The sequence below is a fragment of the Manduca sexta genome, chromosome 17 (assembly GCF_014839805.1).
Source record: "Manduca sexta isolate Smith_Timp_Sample1 chromosome 17, JHU_Msex_v1.0, whole genome shotgun sequence".
Classification (NCBI taxonomy): Eukaryota; Metazoa; Arthropoda; class Insecta; order Lepidoptera; family Sphingidae; genus Manduca; species Manduca sexta.
In genome coordinates this window covers 4,341,583-4,363,284 of record NC_051131.1, presented here as the reverse complement: position 1 = coordinate 4,363,284, position 21,702 = coordinate 4,341,583, and the positions used below count along the sequence as shown (strand labels likewise).

Sequence of the window (21,702 nt, the reverse complement as noted above, 5' to 3'; positions counted from 1 at the left end):
GTCCAATTAACTACTTCAAAAAGGTGTTAAATAGTTCAAATTAGGATGAAAAAAAGGTATTTCGTTATTAACTCAAAAACTATTCATATTTAAGATAAAAAAAGATCATTAAGAGGAAATAAAAAAAAAAACAATATCTCCAAGAAGCTAATAATTTTAGGTCAATTATTTTAACTTTAATGTTAATACATAATATTTGTAAATACAAAGATTGGAATAAAATGTTATCGTCTAAGTTTTTGAAATAAAATAAAATAACAATTCAAATAATGAAATCTATTAACTATGATTTATTATTATAATATGAATTATTGAACGAATTGAATAAACTGGACAGTTTAAATTTTTACGATTCAAAATTCAATCATAATATTATGCAGCCATTGAATTTATTTAATAAATTAATTATAGACTATGGGTTTAAAGAGACCGAAAACTAAAAAACGGCTTAAAAAGTAGCTAATCATAATTTACTAACAAAATATAGTTGTGACCAAATATGGCGGAAATTGCTTTAAAATGATTATTTTTTAATACAACATAAAGTTTGGTTTGTTAAAAAGTTAAAAAAGAAGATAATCAGGCACATAATATGATATAAAATAATTAACATAATGTCGTTTCTTATTTATTAAAAAATAATGCCAAAAATTTAACAATATAAACACTGTAAATCGCGATTGTCTCCAAACTATAAAACTTTTGTTATTACGTTCCTTACGCCGACGATATGCATCTTACAAGTATAGGAATTATCGTCATAGCATAGACGTGCGCGCATCAATTTTAATTTCGTTTTCTATTATACACTCAGCAGCGGTTCGGTAGTGTTACGTAACGTCATTGCAGGTAGCCAGCAGACTTACGACTGATATCGATCTATGCAATCGATCCCAAACCCCGCCTCCCAAACGTAGTAAAACAAATTTGCCAATTTATTTTGACCCTTAGGGTGGTCGACCGCCAACTTTGCTGATTGTACACTATTACTGTCCGTGTATCTCTCAATTCACTCATTCCAATATTCCAAAAATTTGTGGCCATGGACGACTTTTGAGTGTCTGATATAATGTTCGAGCGTATTAAAAAAATGTGATTTTGATATTGTAAGGGATGAGTAGTATTTACCATCACTGTGGCTGAAAAGGACAGGCAACTGTAGTTTAAGTAGTTATAAAACTTCATAATAAAATGTGTCAAAACTGTCTATAAATTTATTTTAATACATACAAACGGCGAAATCATCTCATCAGAATCGGCTATAACTGTAATACGATTTTTTTTATATAGGCCGGCAAATGACTATGTAAGTGGTTCATCTGCTCCCCAATATCCCCTAAATAAAATAATTTCACGACAAATCGAGGATAGGATTCTGAAGATTGGGATTAAGTGGGGATGGGTCGTGGGGCCTACGGAAATAATATCAAGAGAGTCAATATTAAGCTGTTACCATACTATAATCGCTTGCTCCGATATGATGGCAACGTGCCCTGTATATGCAGGGTTGTTATTTTAGAGGTCGAGTTTTTGGATTTTTGTAGTTGTCACGAAGTTACGCTATCGGTGACTTTTAAGCGATAGAGTCACGGCCCCGTTCTAAGTAAGGCGTACTGTAGACGTTTTTGTCTAAAGCATGAACTGGTATAAACCCCTTATTTGTATAATCTCTATTCTTTTCTTTTGAAACGCCGCCAGTCTTCTAAGTTTACACCGCATAGAACTTTATATACCAGTTGGTTAAACAAAAAAAAATAGCTTTTCTATTTCGAGCACCTAGGCCCAGGAGTGTGGACTGTTTTAGTGTTTAATATTTTACTGTGTGGTTTCGAAGGCTCGAAAGAAAAGAAACTGCAGAGCGGTATCGGGGAGAAGCGGTAATTAATCTAGTGTCTATGATTTAGCAGAATCTTTGAAGGTGGTTAAGGCGTATTTATTTGGTACCACCAACTTTGCCCTCAGGATCTGGGATGTTGGTGCCATTAAACTAAATATTCATAAATGGACGAACAAGCAATGCCAACTAAAAAATATTTAGGTACATCTTGCTATTCATGTACTTCTGGCCATAACTTACAACAATGATGTCGGGCATTTGCAAACATAGAAATTTAATTCCTTTCTAGTGCTTTAGTTGTGATCGTTATTATTAAATAATAAAGTCCTGCATCCCACTGGTCGACGCTCCGCACACTGGAAGTTCATACTACATTGGTTGCCTTGAATGACCTTGAATCAAAAATACAAGCGTTGCCAAGGGGAGACTAGGTGTTAACTGCAAACTTAAGACATATTGAGTTTTCTAATCATAATTGGACATAAAAAAATGGTCTTTTTGCCATTACAAGTTATGGGTGACATGATGTGGCTCGTTTTATATTTATGGGCATGCGTTCAAGTTGTAGTTACCCTAGGGATAGGTGGTGCGACGAAGCCCTCATGGTACGACTATTGCTTTAGGTTACTACCCTATAAAAGCTAACAGTATCTTACATACTTACCGAAAAGTTGAATATGTAGGTCCGCTTATTTCGGTTAATTGTGTTACTGGGCTAAAGGGCTTTTTGCATCTTGGTTACGCTAAACTACTGTACGAGTTACACTTACTTAGAAGGTATGTTTAATCAGCTATAATAGTATTAGTATTTATTGGTGCATTTGATAAGGTACTACAGTTAATTTAAAGGAGTTGCGTTTTAGTAGTTCGCATGTGATCACACTTAGACAACGGAAACATGCATAATAAATCGTCGTATTACGTATGTAGAAAGATTGCTTCCGTGTATATAGCACTTACCCTTCCTTAGTTTGAGGGCAGTGGTCACTAATGAGTGCCGGTACTCCGCAGATCGCAACAAGTGCTAAGCGCGTCGGCGTAAGGCGTGCGTCGGGATGATCGCCGTCGTAGTCGCGGTTTCGCGCCAATTCGCGCCCGCAGTGATGGGAAGCGCGCCTCGCGGACGGGACACGCTCGCCTCACCCGCTGCTATTCGTGATTCGAATACGGATAACAGATAATACTATTGTTTTGGACTCGAAAGTTGACGCTACTGCAAAAATTTTGCCACTATACCTATGGCGACAACATGATTAAATATACTTCGGTCGTATTAGCATCGACATTGCCTACATTCCATTAAAGTGTAAAGTTTCACGTAGTAATGTGGTCAGTTTTAGAATGTAAATTACAATGCGACGTGCCAGGTGTCTCCCGATAGAAATCTTAAGCAATGGAGATGACCGACGAATTAGTGTCCTCGACACCGGGGTCGGCTCCTCACCGATCGCCGACACCCGAACTTCATGCAGCGTATACGACTTTCGAAATTTTAGTGGCCCTTGTGGCGGTTGTTGGCAATGCCATGGTGATGTTCGTGTTTCGTCGTGATCGAAGATTGAGGCGTCGGACGAACTACTATATAGTGTCTTTGGCAGCAGCAGATTTTCTAGTCGGGCTACTTGGGATACCGTTTGCAATTTTGGCTTCAGTGGGCTTGCCGAGGAACCTGCACGCGTGTTTGTTCACCGTGTCGTTGTTGGTGATGCTTTGCACAATCAGCATCTTCTGCTTGGTTGGCGTCTCAGTGGACCGCTACTGGGCGATCCTGCATCCTATGTGCTACTCGAGGAATGTCCGCACAAGGACGGCTATCGGTGAGTTTCATGTAATAACCACTTTTAAAGTCCTTATTATGACCATGTATGGATTATCTTTGTCTACACCGGAATAATCGGGGTGATTGTTGTATCGATAAACTAATATCTTTGCCAGGCGGAGGTCAGCTCTGATAATTATTTTTATTGCCTCTTCAGTGACATTAGCATTTGAATACAATGGACATCAACACCTTATAATAATAATAAAAGCATCAAAACCAGTGGTTGAATAGTTTATTAGTTCTACAATCATTTATGTTCGTGAGTTAGAGGCAGTTATAAATTTAAGCAGGAATTGTAAACACTCCGTATTTAACTCATCGAAGAAATTGATTGCATTAGTGCCGTTTCTTTCTAAATTCCTATGAAAACTTCAGACTTCATAATATTAAGTACAAAATAGGTAAGGACAAGAAAGGTACATTGGTAATAGTAGAAACACAATATTATATTACATAAAGGTATCTTCATAGTAAGAAAGAAAAAAACAATGTTCAAATAATGAGTAATATTTGACGGTTTGATGTCAATATATCTATCAAATTATTATTAATGGGTGCCCCCCAGAGTGTATTTATTCCACTTCTACCTGTCATTGCTGTCTCAGGTAATGAGAAAAGTAAAATTAACTAAAAATATCTATATTTCAAATAATGATTAACGCGCAAAACAAAGCCAAAATCCCTACCTAATGTTTATTGATATTCTCCATTATTCCACGTATTTTTCTCCGGGAGGTGTTTTCGTTTCTATATTCTATAACAATTATTTACAAAAGTTGTTTGAAGAAAAAAACAATTGTGTTGCTGCTACTTCCGTAGCTGAAACATTGATCACGAGAACGAAGGGTTTCATATCTATTTGCGTCAGAAGATAATGGAACTTTGGTTAATAAACAATCAAGTGATTCTAAAAGTGTTGTCGCTTTTTTCATTGCATACCTATTTACTTAGTTGAAATAATAATGCACGTTTTCTGCAAGGATGAATTAAAACTTTTTATAACTGATCTCTAGTTTAGACAGATTCTACGACTTATTTTTTGTATCGACATAATATTCATATTTTAAGCTTGTGTAAATCTCTAATATTTCCTCTTGTCTAAAATAGATCATGATTTTAGTTCATTATTCGATTAAATTTTGATTAATTTCAAGTTTAATTAGGGTTCAGACTTTTTTTCGCTTTGCACCAGTCATTTCCAGTTCCATTCAATTTGTTGATTTTCCATAAAATTTCGTAGTTTATAAATGTGTGGTGCAAGATATAATTGGTGCAAGCGCCTTCCATTTAAATCATGGATGATCTAGCGCATTATTGTGTTCACACAACCTTCGAGTGACGATGCGAACAAGTGTTTGTGGTTGCTAGATCAGATTATATTTATAACAAGTTCACCGCTACTTGGAGATAGCTTTAGCTTTAGAGCTCGCGTGTCAGTTACGTTCTTCCCGGAAAAAATCCCATTACGCATTTTTCCAGAAAAAAAATTCCATATGTTACTCTAGAATGTAATGTGTTAAACTTAATGAAAATTTATTTTGCGGTTAAAAAGTAAACTTGTAAGGAACATTAAAATTTACTTGTACATATTTTAAAATTATATTAGGGACTCTGACGGTGATATTTAGCTTGTCCGATATTGTTAGGTTAGATATTTTTAGGATTTTAATTTTATTAATTAATTATATAAATGTACTTTTCGAATTATTTGGAGGTGTTAATTGCTTTTGTACAAATATTTTGTAATGAATGATTTAAAAGAGGTTTTTTATTATTACGGTATTACTTTAATCCTAATCAAAACATTCTAATGTTCTGATTAGGATTAAAGTACACTCACAATTTCATAATGTTTTCAATGTTTAAAGTATCATATCCGAAATTAATAAATAGAAAATCAAGAAAATAAAAGACCTAACTCTCCAATAAAAAAATAAAAATTCTACATCTTGATCTAAAAATATTTTTTTTTCTTAGTGAAAATTCGAAGTGGGTGGAGACTTAAATCTTCTACCGCGTGATTTAGTTGTTATGGTAGTAACTCAGGAATATAGTCGACACTAATTGTGGTAGATTAGTCAACTACTTCGGTTTACTTTAGCTAACTAAAAAAATAAACCACTAAAGAGTTTGCATAACACATTTAAAAAATCATTCATCACAAAGCTTTTAAATTCGGAAACATAAATATTGATCAAAGACCTTTTAAAAGTGAATTAAACACGAATCAATTTATCAATCACGATATAACTCCATTATGCCAGGCTTAAATTAGTGTTTGTTATTTTGTTTTAAATAATATTAAAATTAATATGATTTTAGGCCATGCATCATGAATAACGATGTATTAAAAATACTTATTAGTGGCGCGAATACGTCCGCATCCGAAAAATAAACAACAACTGTTTATTTGCTAGGCACATATGGTTACGAGAGTTACGACTTAGGCCAGAACAATTTTTCTTTAACACCCACATTATCTAGCTGGTTAGTCATGCATTCGTGGCGTAAATCTTACATTTGTTAGCAAAAACCAAAGACATTAAACAGTATAGTTAGATTGGACATCGAGACCAAACTTGTGCTCCAAAAGTTATTACCTATTGGTAATAAGTCATTGTCTTATTTGAAATTTCCTTGTGACAAGATTTATTTATTTAAGATGTCACAGCGTTCTTAGATATTAATACAAAAATAACATATTTACAGAAAATATGCTTCAATGCATATCAAAAACGTGTATTACAGGATATGGAAAAAATATGAAGTGTTTTACATTGGTGTTTTACAATTTCACGGTAGATGGAGTACCCATCGTGTGAGCGATGGGTACTCCATCTATGTGTGCGAATTTTTGTATGACTATCTTCCCAAAGTCCGCTCTATACATATAATCTTAGAAGTCTGGCAACAACGAAACGTATGATATCATTCTAGTATTGATTTAAATCGACTACTATAACAGCTGGTATGTGGAACATTGCATCTTATATCTATCTTCTATCTATACTTATAATAAATCTGTAGAGATGTCAATTCTGTACATGAAATATATTTCCAAAATAATAACTATCAGGGGGTGATTAGGGATCGATACTGATGCCAAAAATGCAATTAGTAAAATTTTTGTCTGTCTGTCTGTCTGTCTGTATAACCGTTATAGAAACAAAAACTACTCGACGGATTTTAACGAAACTTGGTACAATTATTTGTCATACTCCTGTGCTGGTTATAGTATACTTTTCATCACGCTACAATTAATAGGAGCAGAGCAGTGAAGGGAAATGTTGGGAAAACGGGAGAAGTTACTCCATTTTTTAAGCTTCCGTCGCGTGTGCAACCTTAATGGCTAAAGCTACGCAGAAATCATGTATGACGGAAATGTTCTCCTTAAAATTATGTAAAATATATCCCACGACAGCATATGTCGTGGGATATATTTTACATAATTCCTTCGATTTCACCAGGATCCCATCATCAGACCCTGACCGGACAATCGGACCACTTGCATACCACCATACATTAAAAAAACATCCCGACAAATTGAGCACCCCCTCCATTTTTGAAGTCCGAAATCCACGCGGGCGAAGCTGCGAGCGGAAGCTAGTTAATAATATTAGTGATAAAATCTGAGCCTACCAGCGCAATTATTGATTAAAATAGTTAATAAAATACATAGATACATATGCCAACAAATTACTAAGATAATTCGTTGATAATAACGTTATAATTATATTCGCATGTTATGTCTATATTATACGTCTATATTAATCTGTATGTTGCAGTAAATATTTGTAATATGCACTTTGAGTCAACATGATGCATATGTTGCGATGATATTTTGTTCTTAAAATAATCATATTTTATTACCTAATCCTAGGGTAAATAATTTAGATTTGGCAAAAGTTTAAAGTTTATTCAATCTTTTGTACTGAGAAAATCATTAGCTGGGCCTAAATAATAAATATTATAAATGTGGAAGTTTGTGAAAATGGTTGGATGGTTTTATGTTTGTTAGAAATAAACGCTGAAACAACTAAACGGGATTTGGATGTAATTTGGCACACAGTTAGACCATTTTCTTGATTAACACATAAACTACATTTTATCCCGGTAATTATGCCATGGAAAATAATGGAATTTTTATCTGATTTTTTTAAAATAGATGCGCTGGCTTCATGCGTTTTAGGGAATTTTGTAGGGAAAAAAGCATTTCATGCGCGCGAAGCCGCAAGCACCCAGTCCTGGATTTGTAAATAGGCCGTATGGGCCGCGGCCTATGGGCGGCAGCTTCTTAGGGTCGGCAGATTTCAGAGGACGCTAACTCGATTTAATTAATCATCCATTTATTTAACTTTAGTGCCTTCCATAATACAAACAAATGAAAAATTATTAGGTATTTTAGAAACCTACATACATACATAAATTAAAAAACTAAACTGGCCTTCACTCATAAAAAATATAAATCCGGCACTGCAAGCAACACCTAGTAATATCTACTATCTCTACGGCCAACCTGAACTCTATCTAAAGAACCATCCATTTTATTCTAATGCGATTCTACAAAGACTGTCAACTCTGTAATAATGTTAGCTATCACGTTACAAGACGTTATTTGTTATTTGCTCCGACCATTTTCTTAATTGAATTTTTGTCAATTACCTAAAATGTGCTTTTATTTTCATTCCCGTCGTATTATTTCCCTTTTTTGTATAATTTATAACCTTTGTTCAGAGGCGCTGTTAAAAAATATCAATAATTCTATTGTATTTGAGGGACTTAATGAGAATGTTCACCTTACGAAACTTTAGCTTACATTAACTTTATTTATACATCACACACTCCGTTGTCTCTGTTCATTTAAAACTTATTTTATACTAGGAATTGCTCGCTGATTTGCCTGCGCGCAATGCTTTTTCTGCTACAAAACTCCCTAAAACACTGTATGACGTCATGGGCTTTTACTTACAAATTACATCAAAATCGATATACTTAGCGCTTTCGCGGTAAAAACGTAACAGACAGACAGAGTTACTATCGCATTTATAACATATATCGAGGTTTCTTCAAAAGAAATTGATAAGTTAAAAGAAATATTGTTTAACCAGTACGTCCGTATGTTATAAGGTGTAAAACTATAAAATATAAATATCTAGAAACCATTAATACGATTGTCATGAATACGAGTTGTTGGATGTAAGCGTAAACTGCCTGAAATATTGCCGAGTGCAGAATGTACACCATTTCACAGTGATGTGAGTACAGTAGGAAAGGCCGATTAATAACTATAATACCAGCCCGCCAGTATTATATACTGTTCCCTTTATTGACGACGTTTTCCTTCACCGTCAAAGAAAATCGATAATTATTAACAAAGGACACACACGTATAACTTCGATAAATCTCGAGAGATAGAGTCTCGGTAGTCTATTCTATAATCAGTAGTTCATCCAGTACTTTCCTTTCATTTCGTGACTGCAGAAGACGAGTCGATAAGCGCTCTGCATCTGGTTCTATCCTCAGCGGCGTGAACCACATCATGGAGGTTAAGGTGGAAAGGTTAATGAGCGCTTGCCTTCCATTTTACTCGTGAACATCATATTGTCGAGCCATACTAATATTTTTTAAATTCCAAGCTTACCTCATCAGCATAAAATGCACTGTGCTGGCAAAGAAACGAGGAACTGGTGATCTAACAACGATGATTCCTCATTTGACAGCATAGTGGATTATATTTTAACTTCCACCGATGTTATTTAGCTGAAACATGTTTGCAAATACATTGATGAAGGTATTAAAATAGCAATATTAATGGTATTAATCAACTATAAGTTTTATTTAATTCCGTGTTATGCAATTCAATATTTGTATAGACTATGCTTTGCTAACGTCAGAAAATTCGTAGATAACATTATGAGGTGAGATGAGCATGTTGGCTCTATGCAGTCTCCTATAATGTAATGGGTTTGCGTCACAATTTACATCAAATGTTTATTTACTCACCGCCGGTAGAAATTGTGGCTGGATAATGTTTTAAGTGAACTAGTGCTATACTGTTCCGTCTTTCTTTTATTAATATTCACATCCTGTAATAGCTCATGACGATTGAATTTTATACAAACAATCATTATTATTTTTATGGCCTATTATATTTATGTAGACATTTTAAATTTGGCACACTCTCTTCGACAAAACAAAGTTTATAAATTATGTTAGATCTATTGTTGGTCATAGTTTTTTTTACTATTTTCGGCAGTGCTATTTGTGGAGTTAATGTTTAATTTGTTTTAATATTATGTTCTACGTAAACTAATTTTATGTGGTAAAAAAAAGTTATAATTTATTCTAGCTGCAGTAAGAATGCGTTCGGTCGGATAAGTTGGAATACTGAAGTAACAATTTCGCAATTAGGTACATTATAATCAGGGAGGTTTCCCTACGCCCAAAAATGGGCAATAATCATGATTTTTTTGGCGGTCGACTATGCAATCATATTTCCTTTTGATTTGCCAATCAGTACAGTATAATAGTCGCTATGCAACCATACGAACTTAGTTCTTAGTGTTTATCACAGACTACGTACCTAATGTAAACATTTTTGTAAGGATGTAATCACTGAAAAATTACAAAACCCAATCCCTACCTAGGAAGGAGTAAGATAACACCATTAAAGTGACCCGTTCCTTATCTCAAAATACATCTTAGTCATATCTAGTTAAATCCTTACGCGCCTCCGTGCGTGGACGTGTTAAGTGGCTCAAATGCTCAAGGACTTTCAGTGGATCACAATATATCCGTGACAATGCACAGAAACACTCAGGAAATTGTCCATCTGGATATCTGACAGGAAGCGCGCTCTTTGTGCGGAGGCGCGGTCTCTGGCTGAGCACTGAGCAGTTATTACGCCGCGTCTGCTAGATGGAATTATGACTAGAATTATCGTTTGTTTCCAATACATCTCTGGTTTATGAATGAAATGTTTTATGTGTTTTTTGTTATTATAATAAAATTATGTTACATTTTAATGTAGAAGAGTCTTGTAATTTGTTAAGTATTTAATAATAGTTTTATACAGAATGTTTTTTAAATACTTTAGATTTGCTGGAATAATTAAGTCAGTTAATGATTTCTAGAAAGAGTACTAGGGTAATAGATGTTACATGTGTGACGTAGATAAGACCTACGTGATCTAATGTTACTATAAAAAACCAGTGCATGACATCACCAATCGTATATTTGTAGTCAACATGCGCACAGCAATATGTAATCAATAAAGCATGCAGTTTTTACCCCCTGAGGTGAATGTACGGCCCATTCATTCGTTTCCCCATGTTGGTCGGGATAGGGCGACGCGACATGCTGGCGCCATCGGGTCTGTCATGGCGCCAAACCGCCTCATCTTGTGAACTGCGGCAGTCGCGCGCCGGGATTCGCACTTCGCGCTGCATCATGAAGCTCCAGGTTCTACTCTTATTGTTCTGTGTGAATGTATTGTGCGTGAGTGCCAAGGTAAGAGGAGGACCGCACGGACGCTTCAGCAACTATAGAGGGAGTCATCATCACGTGAATGCACACCACGCCCACTTTTCATACCACCCGCCGAGTCACATATCCTTCACGTGCCGGTATTGTCCTGCAGCTACGTCGTATCCAGTGTACCACGGATTACTACCGACTTATGTATACAAATACAAGGAGTCAGGAAGCCGTTTCGGTGACTTACTCACTGGCCTTGCTCTGTACAATCTCGGTAGATCTGCGGGCGAGCAATGGCATTACAAGCACTACTACTTGCCCCGGAAAGAAGAAAATTGCTCATTACAAGTGATCGACCAAACGCAATTTGATGAGACGTCGTTTCCTTGCTTCATGATGTCCACATTTATGGACCGAGTGGCGAGTATGAAGCATCTAGAATCGGATTCGCAGACCATTGACGTAGCAACGTCTTATATTGACGTCAAACCATTTTTACAAAACAATGGCACGCCAATAAAGATAACAAGGGAGCAAGAATGCGTTTTATGGCACAATTTAACCTTTTCTAAAGAGAGAAATCATGTCCCGTGTGCTCTATTGTACGAGTATTCTAAAACTATGAAGCCTTCGGGAGTACCGGTGTACATATGGCTGCCAGCGTTGGTGGGGTCGGTCATTGCTGTGACTCTGTGCTGCAAATGTTGTAACATGTGCAAGAAGGAAAAAGTCGTGAAGGAGGAACAGCCGCTTAATCAGGCCAAGGTGTTAGGATATTGTTCTAATTATTGAATAGATTACTTAATTTAGTTTTTAAATATTTTACGTTTAAGATTGTAATACTAGTGATATTAATTCTTTATTAGAAGCCTATTTTACAATATGCACAATATTGAGTAGTATTTAGGTTAAATGTATTATGATCTCATCTTACATGTATGTGTGATAGTGTCTTTGAATGTTTTATGTAGTTTGCTAGTGTGAGATTTGTATGTAGTTTATTTTTATAATGATTTCTTATGTTTACGCGAATGTTAGACATTAAATTATTTTTCGGATTTTATTACGGACTTTGAAAAATAGTTTAATTTTAATGTAGATTATTTTTTTTAATCCATAAAATACGAATATACGCGTATAGCATCTACACAGGTTTTTAATAAAATGTTTTACATTTTAAATAAATTCGACGATAAATTCTAACAGTATTAAAATTCTGATCCTGTTTTGTAGGTACTATCGAAATTAAGCATTAAAATTAGGCGATATCGAATCTATTACTAATGATCGGATAATAACAAAAACAATGATAGCTGTGCCGTGCTGTGCTGTGCTGTGTGTGTGAAAAATAAATATTTAAACTCACAATTATAGAAATATTCCGAGATTTCTACAAATTTCCAATTCCAATTTGTTGTGATTGGCTATAACAGTTTAAATATTTGCTCAACGTGCAATACTTGGCTTGTTACTTTGAGTTGAATATAGGGTATTTTAGTGTGTGTGAGAAAAAATCCAAAAATACGTCAATAAGATAGTTTAATCAAAAAGCAATCGGAAAATAGTAGTTTCAGTTCATAAAATTATAAAATGTTTTTTTAAATTCAATTCAAAGTTTTGACTTTTTTATCTGTTTTACAAATATGCGAAACGAGTGCCGCCATGACATGACGTCATCAAGGCAGTAAACTACGTGAAGTGTCAATACGCGTTCACTATTTCTAGTTTATCGAAATAAATACATTTTTCGGATATTAAATTTGGAATTCTTCTCGCAAGTTGTAACCAACTTATTCTCATAGTTATATCAGTTGGCACTTGAATCCATAATTTTTATCGGCGTTTTTACACTAGTATTCTTACATTCAGGTACAACAAACCAATGATAAGGATAGTAGCTCATATTAATTGTAATAATTTCTTCTTTCTCTATGCACAGCGTTGTTACTTGATATTTACTGTCGAGATGACATCAGCAACGTGGCCTCTAGCGTTTTCGTTTATTTACGCGGGAAAATTTAAAATGTAATATTTAAATGTATTTTAAAAGCACTTATTAATTGAATATTTTTTTAATATTATAAAATTTACAGTGGTATTTTATTACCTAAGATTAATTTGAGAGACATTTCAATAAAGAGTGTACCTAATACCATATTTTTATGTCATCGTCGCCCTGTCTAGGGAGCGACCACAATACGTCGACGTCATACGGTAAAAATGAACCTCCTTACAGTTCTCATTAGGTTGAGTCATGTTCCAAGAAACGGGCAGCAATATATACTATACTTAGGGTTAAATACTAATTTATATTTGTCCACTTTCGATTTACTATACACATTGACGTATATTATATAGACACGAACGTCCATATATATACTATTCGTTCAAAATCTGGACTTAGAAATAAAGTTCGCTGCAGTGCTAAAACATCGATCATCGTCTAACCAATTTTTTTAAATTGCAGTGCTAAAGCACTTAAAATGGAGTATAAGTAAAATAGGAACCAATACTGGATTGCAGTACACTTCAGTTGAACACTGTAAGTGTTCGGAACGCCAGATACTACAGAACACCAGAGTACGTAGTACATATATATCATTAACTATAATGATAACTACTTAGTCTGGCCATAAATACTGTTACACTTAATTATAAAAAAATATTACATTTGAATTTCGAATCTGTCATTTTTATACGATTGTTCATTGTGTTTTCTCATTTTGGCGCCAATACATTGTAAAATATTTTGCGATATTAAAATGGTGTGGGGTGATAAAGAGAACCGAATCGCTGTGATAGCATTACACAAAGTAGGTATGGAGCCAAATGCAATTTTTAAAACTCTCCATACACTTGGTATTAGTAAAATGTTTGTGTACCGGGCTATTAATAGGTACAATGAGACCTCCTCTGTTTGTGACAGAAAAGATCTGGCCGTCCACGTAGTGTTCGTACGAAAAAGGTGGTCAAAGCAGTAAGGGAAAGAATTCGAAGAAATCCTGTCCGAAAGCAAAAGATTTTATCTCGGGAAATGAAGATAGCACCTAGAACCATGTCGCGTATTTTAAAAGATGACTTAGGACTTGCAGCCTATAAGAGACGCACTGGCCATTTCTTAACTGATAATTTAAAGAAGAATAGGGTGGTAAAATCGAAACAACTACTGAAGCGGTACGCAAAGGGAGGTCACAGAAAAATTTTGTTTACGGATGAGAAAATTTTTACAATTGAGCAACATTTTAACAAACAAAATGACCGTATTTATGCTCAAAGCTCTAAGGAAGCTTCCCAATTAGTCGACAGAGTGCAACGTGGACATTATCCGACTTCAGTGATGGTTTGGTGGGGTGTTAGCTATGAAGGAGTGACTGAGCCATATTTTTGTGAAAAAGGTATCAAAACATCGGCACAAGTGTATCAAGATACCATTCTTGAGAAGGTAGTTAAGCCCCTTAACATCACCATGTTCAATAACCAAGTATGGTCCTTCCAGCAAGACTCGGCGCCGGGTCATAAAGCTCGGTCCACGCAGTCTTGGTTGGAATCGAACGTTTCGGACTTCATCAGAGCTGAAGACTGGCCGTCGTCTAGTCCCGATCTTAATCCGCTGGATTATGATTTGTGGTCAGTTTTAGAGAGTACAGCTTGCTCTAAACGCCATGATAATTTGGAGTCCCTAAAACAATCTATACGATTGGCAGTGAAGAATTTTCCCATGGAAAGAGTGCGTGCTTCTATTGATAACTGGCCTCATCGTTTAAAGGACTGTATTGCAGCCAATGGAGACCACTTCGAATAAGCTTTTTATATTTTTAATTGTTTTATATTTATGTATTAAACTGACACACTGTAAAAGTAATAAATGTTATTTGCAGTTAACAATTTTCTTTTTTCTTTATTACAATATTTATGGCAAGACTAGGTATATACATGTATAATAAAAATATTATGGATATGCTTTTGTGTATGTATTTCTATCAACGTGTAGAGATTCGTCAAAACAAGGTGATAATTAGTATTGTATGAATTTGAGTTAATACAATTTATAGTCATTTTGACCTTGCTTTAATAAATGGAACCATATAAGTACTAATAATAAACAAATAGGTTTGTACTTACAAAAGAATAAAAGGATGCAAAATTTAACATGCAGGCTAGTGGAACGCTGTTCCTTTTTCAAATATCGTGACGCATTTTCTTTTTATTTAAATCATAAAAATTCTAAAGAAGTTTCACTTCTAAAAGTTATTTTAATTTTAAACGATCTATTGCCACTCCTACTACCCGAAGAGAATTTGTTATCTTAAAACTTATGTCATATTTGCATTAAACTAAAAAATTATAAAATAAATTATTAAAGGTACCGGGATTTTTGGTAAATATATTAGTTATAAATTATGGATGATTTTTGGCATAATGTTAGCAGAGATAAGACGAATGTGTGATTTCATTTAGTAACGCAATGTAAAAATTACTCTGTATATTATACTCTTCTACAGCTCTTACTATGCTAAATGCTATTATACTTACTGTTTAATACAATTAGGTTTATATTCCCAATGCTTATTCCCAATTATTCTCCATGCTTCGTGTATACCTAAGTAATGTATAAAGCTTGCTTTCACCACCCTTTATATTATTTTCCCCGTGTTGTGTAAACTGTGGTGTGTTTGTTAACCTATTATTGCAATATTTAGCCACTAAGTTACGAAATAAGAGTCCATTTTTGTATGCGTGAAAAATATTAAACTATAACAATTTAATATGACCTAGTTTTACTCAAGATTGTCTTTTTAATTTATTTAAGCTGAACGTATCACTACTTTAATTTATTTTAAATACCTTTAACACATTTTCAAATTATTGTTTAGGCCTAAGATGCTTGTATACAGGGCGTTTAGGCAGTTCTAAACCGATCCTTATCCGATCTATCTATCCACCATATTCAATAATCGATCCTAATCGTTTTTTTGGATCAATCTCAAAAATGGACCAATAAGAACAAAGTTTTTTTGACACTTATAAAAGAGTGATCTTCATTGGCTCATTCTCGGAATCGGATTAAAGATTGAGATTGGGTTTGTATATTGACAACGGCTGTATACAGCAATAAAAACATATACCGCGTAACTACGCAAATTCTGTACACTCCGTTTAACATGGAACCCGAGTATGTGGTAATATCAGTTAATTTGACCAGGATCACCCTTAACATGATTACATTTGGGAGGGTTTATAGGCGTTGAGGGACTTGAGGTCTTGTAATGCGATACCAATTTAGATTATGTATTTTAAGTACATTTAGGCTGTAAAATGTGTAAAAATAAAATATGATTTTTGGAACAGATGGCAAGTAATTACAATAATTGACCTATATTGGTGGGCTTCACACTTTTTCTTTAGCATGAAAAAAAATAAAGGTCGCCAACAGAAATTAGTTTTTAGACGATTCCCACGAATTAACAATTTTGGAATAGGTCATTATTTTATTAAGATTGTGATATGTTACTAATGTATTTACCAACATACAGGATAAATATTTGTTTTTGGAAAAAAATGTGGGCAGAAATCACCAGAAATCTAAGTTAGGAAACCACATCCGCGGTAATGTGGACAAAATTAATATCGCATGATCAAATTGCAGATAATGTTTGATTGTTTATGGGTGATTGAACACCATATTATCTGAGATAACGACTGAATATTTACCAGTTGGTTATTGATCTTAGGTTTTTATTCGGGCCACCTAAAAATATCTGTGTTTGGTTTATGTGTCCGGTGATTAAATATTATAGTTCAACATATTAATTTAATCGGTGATACAAAATCATTTTTCAGTATAAAATAGATAATAATCAATATATAGATAATGTAATGAATACCGATTATATTCCTAAAGGTATTTTTTTTATTATAACTACTGGAAAATGGATAAAAACACGATATAACAGAAATAAATTGGGACTTCAATCCATGCATAGTAGACATTCTTTCAATTCGTAACGTCGCCTTTTTATGGTGGGTTTTTTTTTCTATCTCCTAACTATTCCATTCCTATAGACCGCTAGCGGGTCCATTATTGTTCTGTTTTTATGCGTGTATTGATGACGAATTTTATGATTGATAAATATGCAAAATTAATAAGTATTAAGAAACGAAGTGTTCTTCGAATGGACGTAATTTGACACTAGCTGTATTCCCTCGAGGCCAAAGATAGCAGTTTTTCGGAACATTTATTTGCTATCCCCTAATGAAAAGGCCAGTAATGGTCTTGTGTCCAATGTATATAAAGTCACGCCTGACTTTGCCCTAAAAGGCCACGAAAATTGGATAGCTCTAAGTCAATTAGCAATATGGTATATAATAGCTCATCGCTTTTTAATGGGTATGTGTAAACATCTTAATACGTAAAGTTAAAAATCGTTCTTAAAATATTTATACAGGGTCAATTTGACATTGCGTTACTAAATGAAACACATACTTATCTACTTGGAAATACCAATTTACAATAAGTTACTTGAGCCATAGATGTAAAATAAGAGAGTGCTAGTTTCGAACAAAATAAATATTAATAAAAAGTTATTTTAATTTTACCCGCCCTAATGCCACTACTACTATTCTAAGAGAATTCGTCGCAGCGGCAGCATCATACTTTCAGTCAGCAATACACTCACGCACACGCCATATTTGCATTAAACTACAAAATTATAAGAAAATCAGAAAACTAAAACAAGGTTTTTTGGTGAAAATATTCGTTATTAATGTATGATTTTTGGCACAATGTCAACAAAGATGAAGGCGAAGATGTGGTTTCATTGAGTAACGCAATGTCAAAATGACCCTGTATAAATAATATTGAGTTTTCTAAAAGAAATCGTAGAACTAATTTATCAGACATTTTATGAAGAAATTCCCAAGAATATAAATGACATTCAATTTCTAAATATTTAGCAAAAAAGTGACACCACAGACGTGAAAATTACAATATTATTAAGACGCAATTTGCATTATTATCTTTTGATTATGTAGATATAAAAGGCATTTATGGTTCTGTGTCGACGTGGAATTATGAATAATATTGTTTTGAAAACATCAAAATAAGTGGAATCATATCAAAACAATTAAATGTGTTTTGATGTCGACATAAATTATAAATGACATCGTTTTAATAGTCTATCAAGATCATCATTTTATTTTTCATTATCAAATAATTGTACAATATTAATTGATAAGATTCATTAGTGTGTTATATTGATTGTACTGATACCGTTTATTAATGTTTAGTGTTGTAGAGTATATAAATCACGGCATTAGAAAGATTAGTGGTTGATACATGTAGGTAGTACAAAAGCTACTACTTTAAAGTTGTATTTAATATGATTATACCGGGAGAACACTTTGAACTGAAAGCAAACATTTCTCAAGTCTTTCTTACGATGTTATCTTCATGATTAAAAAATCAATAATTCACAAAGAATGCCTACATAGCTTTTTACATAAGTCAGAGGTGCGTGCTTTTGGGTTTTCAATAAATTTTTGTTTTACGGAGAAAGTGCCTTCTTTATACCGCCCAGCTTCCGTGGGCGTTCACTGTGCCTTATGACCCGTTGAGCCGTCCAGAGAGATGGCAACATCGGGAGACCGCCGTGCCGGACCGAGTCCCTAACGCTATTTATAACCTACGCACGGCATATCAATTAAAACTCCGCTGCGGTCATCTTCGGCGTATTAGGGAAGGCTGCGGGCTACCTTAGACGTATGTATTTTGTGCTCCGCAGCCGCCCCTGTAAGGTGTCGTCTACTGCGGGCCATCACTAGTTGTTGGCTTACAAACCTGCACGTACCGACGGACGCCCTCGGCGTCAACGGCAGTACGAGCCCTACCTTATTGCCGTTCATTCAGGGTGGGCTTTGAACCTGCGGACCTTTGCCTTGGCGATCCATTCCACTTCCACTACGCTATCACCGATGTTTTTATGTTTGTTCAGTTTAAATGATTCTTTTTGCGCTGGATTTCGTATAGCTTTGGAATGGTCAATTTTTTTTTCGAATGGAACCTTGGATTTTGAGTATTCAGAGGGGAACTTCTCCAAATCAATTAAGATTTGTGGTGTTGTGTGTTACAACTAACAAATATGTAAATTATAAAAACACATAATAAAAGAAAAATATACTTCAAAAACCACTAAAATTCATAAATTATTGAACTTCATATTATACGGTTTAATAAGAAATTATTAAAATACCAACAATCTAATATTCTTTCCAACTCAAGTTTTATGTTCATATGCACATAATTTTTTTTGATATCGATGTCTATTTTAAATTGGCGGCTGAGGTAAGTAACAAAGAAATATCCAAAAACATAAATATTAAAAACGAGAAATTGGAAAGAAGATTACATTGCTCGTGTTTTAATAATTTCTTATTTTGTTACACACAGTGCCCGTGATGTTAATCATAGCACCGCCATATTAAGTACTTAATTGTACAGGCAGGCGGCGCATGTTCTTGTTGATTATTAGTTATAATGACGTCATTATCGAAGTAATATAGCCTAAACAGGTTGTAACCACAGTCTGTTAAAATGACTGATAACATATACTTTTCATAATCTATTACACAATATTATGCTTCTAGAGTTCCGTGGTAAAGGGCAAGACTCATAATTGTGTGTTAAATTTTCTGTAATTTTAGTACCGGATTTATAGTGTATAGTTAATGATAGCTCTAGAACCTTTAGACATAAAATTTTGCCGTATTATACACAAAGACGTATTTCATGCGTATGGCTGCTTGTGTGTTAATATTTGCTTAATTAATTAATTAATTGATTGTTACGTTCGCATTGACATACAAACTTACACCTAGAAACATCTGAATGTCGTACAGTTGTAAATTTCAATGAAAATTAAAAGGTCTATATTATTATAATCTGTGTTTTACATAATGGGTTAAAACAAATTCCCTTTATGCTTCAATAAGTTCATATATTAAAAAAATATTTATTTGGAGTGTTTTTAAGCTTTCAAAAAATAATTATGTCAATAGGAATATACTTATTCAATTAATTAATACATTCGTAAAAGATATGACGTATTTTGGAAAAATAAAATCGAACACGAAAGTTTTAATTGCAAAAAACAAACGGATTTGTCGGACTCAACATGTTTTTGAAAGACATATTTGTATCATAAAACACAACGAAAAATCGATACTACCCTCGCGTGGTTCAAGTTTGTTCAAAGGGCGTCAAGCTAGATCATTAAAAATAAATTAGATTCACTAAAGTGACACTCTACCAACAACATGGTGTACTTGAATTTGAGTTTTGCCCGCTTTGCATGAGTCCTTTGGCTTAGTGCCGGGAGTGGAATTCGTTATAAATGGGATCCGAATGAATATTATTTATTTATTTATTTAAACTTTGTTCACATGGTATACAGGCGGACTTAATGCCATGGGCATTCTTTCCCAGTCAACCTTGGGGTGGTGTAGAGGACGGAGGCAGGTGCATAATAAAAGAAAGTGAAGAACACATAAAAAGAGTAATAATAAACAAATGTAAAAACGACATATTCACATATATAAATATGGATCTACTGAATTAATTTATAAAACAAACGATATCCTGATCAAATATATAAATAGCTAAGATTTTTTGTTTTCTATATTTTTTTAAATTTGTTACTTTGTGACATATGAGATTAAAAAAATACGCGAAAGTACCTTGGAAGGGACTCGAAATGATCTTTTCTAGCACAGGAAAAATCTTAAAGTAACGAAAGGTTTAATAAAACCAACCTGTTGCTAATTAACTTGTATCCTTGTGTAATGTATGTATTGTATAATTTCTTCAAAAGTAGTGAAGCGAGAACAGTAATATGATTTAGGTAATTTTTTAAAATTATATTGGGGAAATTCGTTATTCGCAGGATCAGAAAGAGTCAACATAAAAGAGTAAATTCAACAAGTTCTAAAGGACTTTGATGAACAACATGCATCAATAACCTACATATATCACAAGTAAAAAGCATATTGATGTAATTACTCTCATTCTGAGCAAAGACTTATACTTGAGGGAGCTAAAAGCAAATGCTGGTCATCATCTAAATAACACCGTAAACAATGAAGAAAAATATATACGTCTCCCGCAGTCTAGAATGTCAGCCTTTATTGTGAAACCGAGTGGGTACTATTGTTCGTGTCGAAATGTATTATTATGTATATAATATAAATGTATTGATATTATCGGGTATTTAATCATACAATGAACAATCATTGTATGATTAAATACCCGATAATATATATAATATACTATTAAATATACAAATATTTAATAGTATATTATATAAAGAATTTATTGTTTTTAGTGATTTGTACGACGGTCAATCAAAACACAATTTAGTTTCTCTGTAAGAACAGATTTATAGTATTAACTGTATAGTATTAAAGTATTTAGTACTAGAACTTTATCTGTAAGAAAAGAAACGACATTTCACATGTCACAATGTAGATTCCAGAATCACTATTACAGTAATTATTTTTCTATGTAACAAAATAA

The 21,702-nt window shown here is 33.9% G+C and overlaps 2 protein-coding genes across 2 annotated transcripts in view; both read left to right on the top strand.

Annotated features, from left to right (window-relative positions):
- The first annotated feature begins 1,754 nt into the window (after window positions 1–1,754).
- Window positions 1,755–21,702, top strand: part of LOC115442352 (adenosine receptor A3) — a 71,323-nt gene continuing 51,375 nt past the window's right edge. The window contains exon 1 of the mRNA XM_030167361.2: window positions 1,755–3,654. Coding sequence (XP_030023221.1) covers window positions 3,231–3,654 — 424 coding nt within the window. The 5' untranslated portion in view covers window positions 1,755–3,230. The remainder of the gene's footprint in view (window positions 3,655–21,702) is intronic.
- LOC119189567 lies at window positions 10,753–13,645 on the top strand. Its single transcript, XM_037439635.1, has one exon. It carries the CDS (start codon window positions 10,962–10,964, stop codon window positions 11,925–11,927), a length of 966 nt encoding a protein of 321 aa, XP_037295532.1. The 5' UTR covers window positions 10,753–10,961; the 3' UTR covers window positions 11,928–13,645.

Bases quoted from the DNA above. Each gene is read 5' to 3' on its own strand.
- LOC119189567 (XM_037439635.1), top strand. From the start codon at position 10,962: ATGTACGGCCCATTCATTCGTTTCCCCATGTTGGTCGGGATAGGGCGA.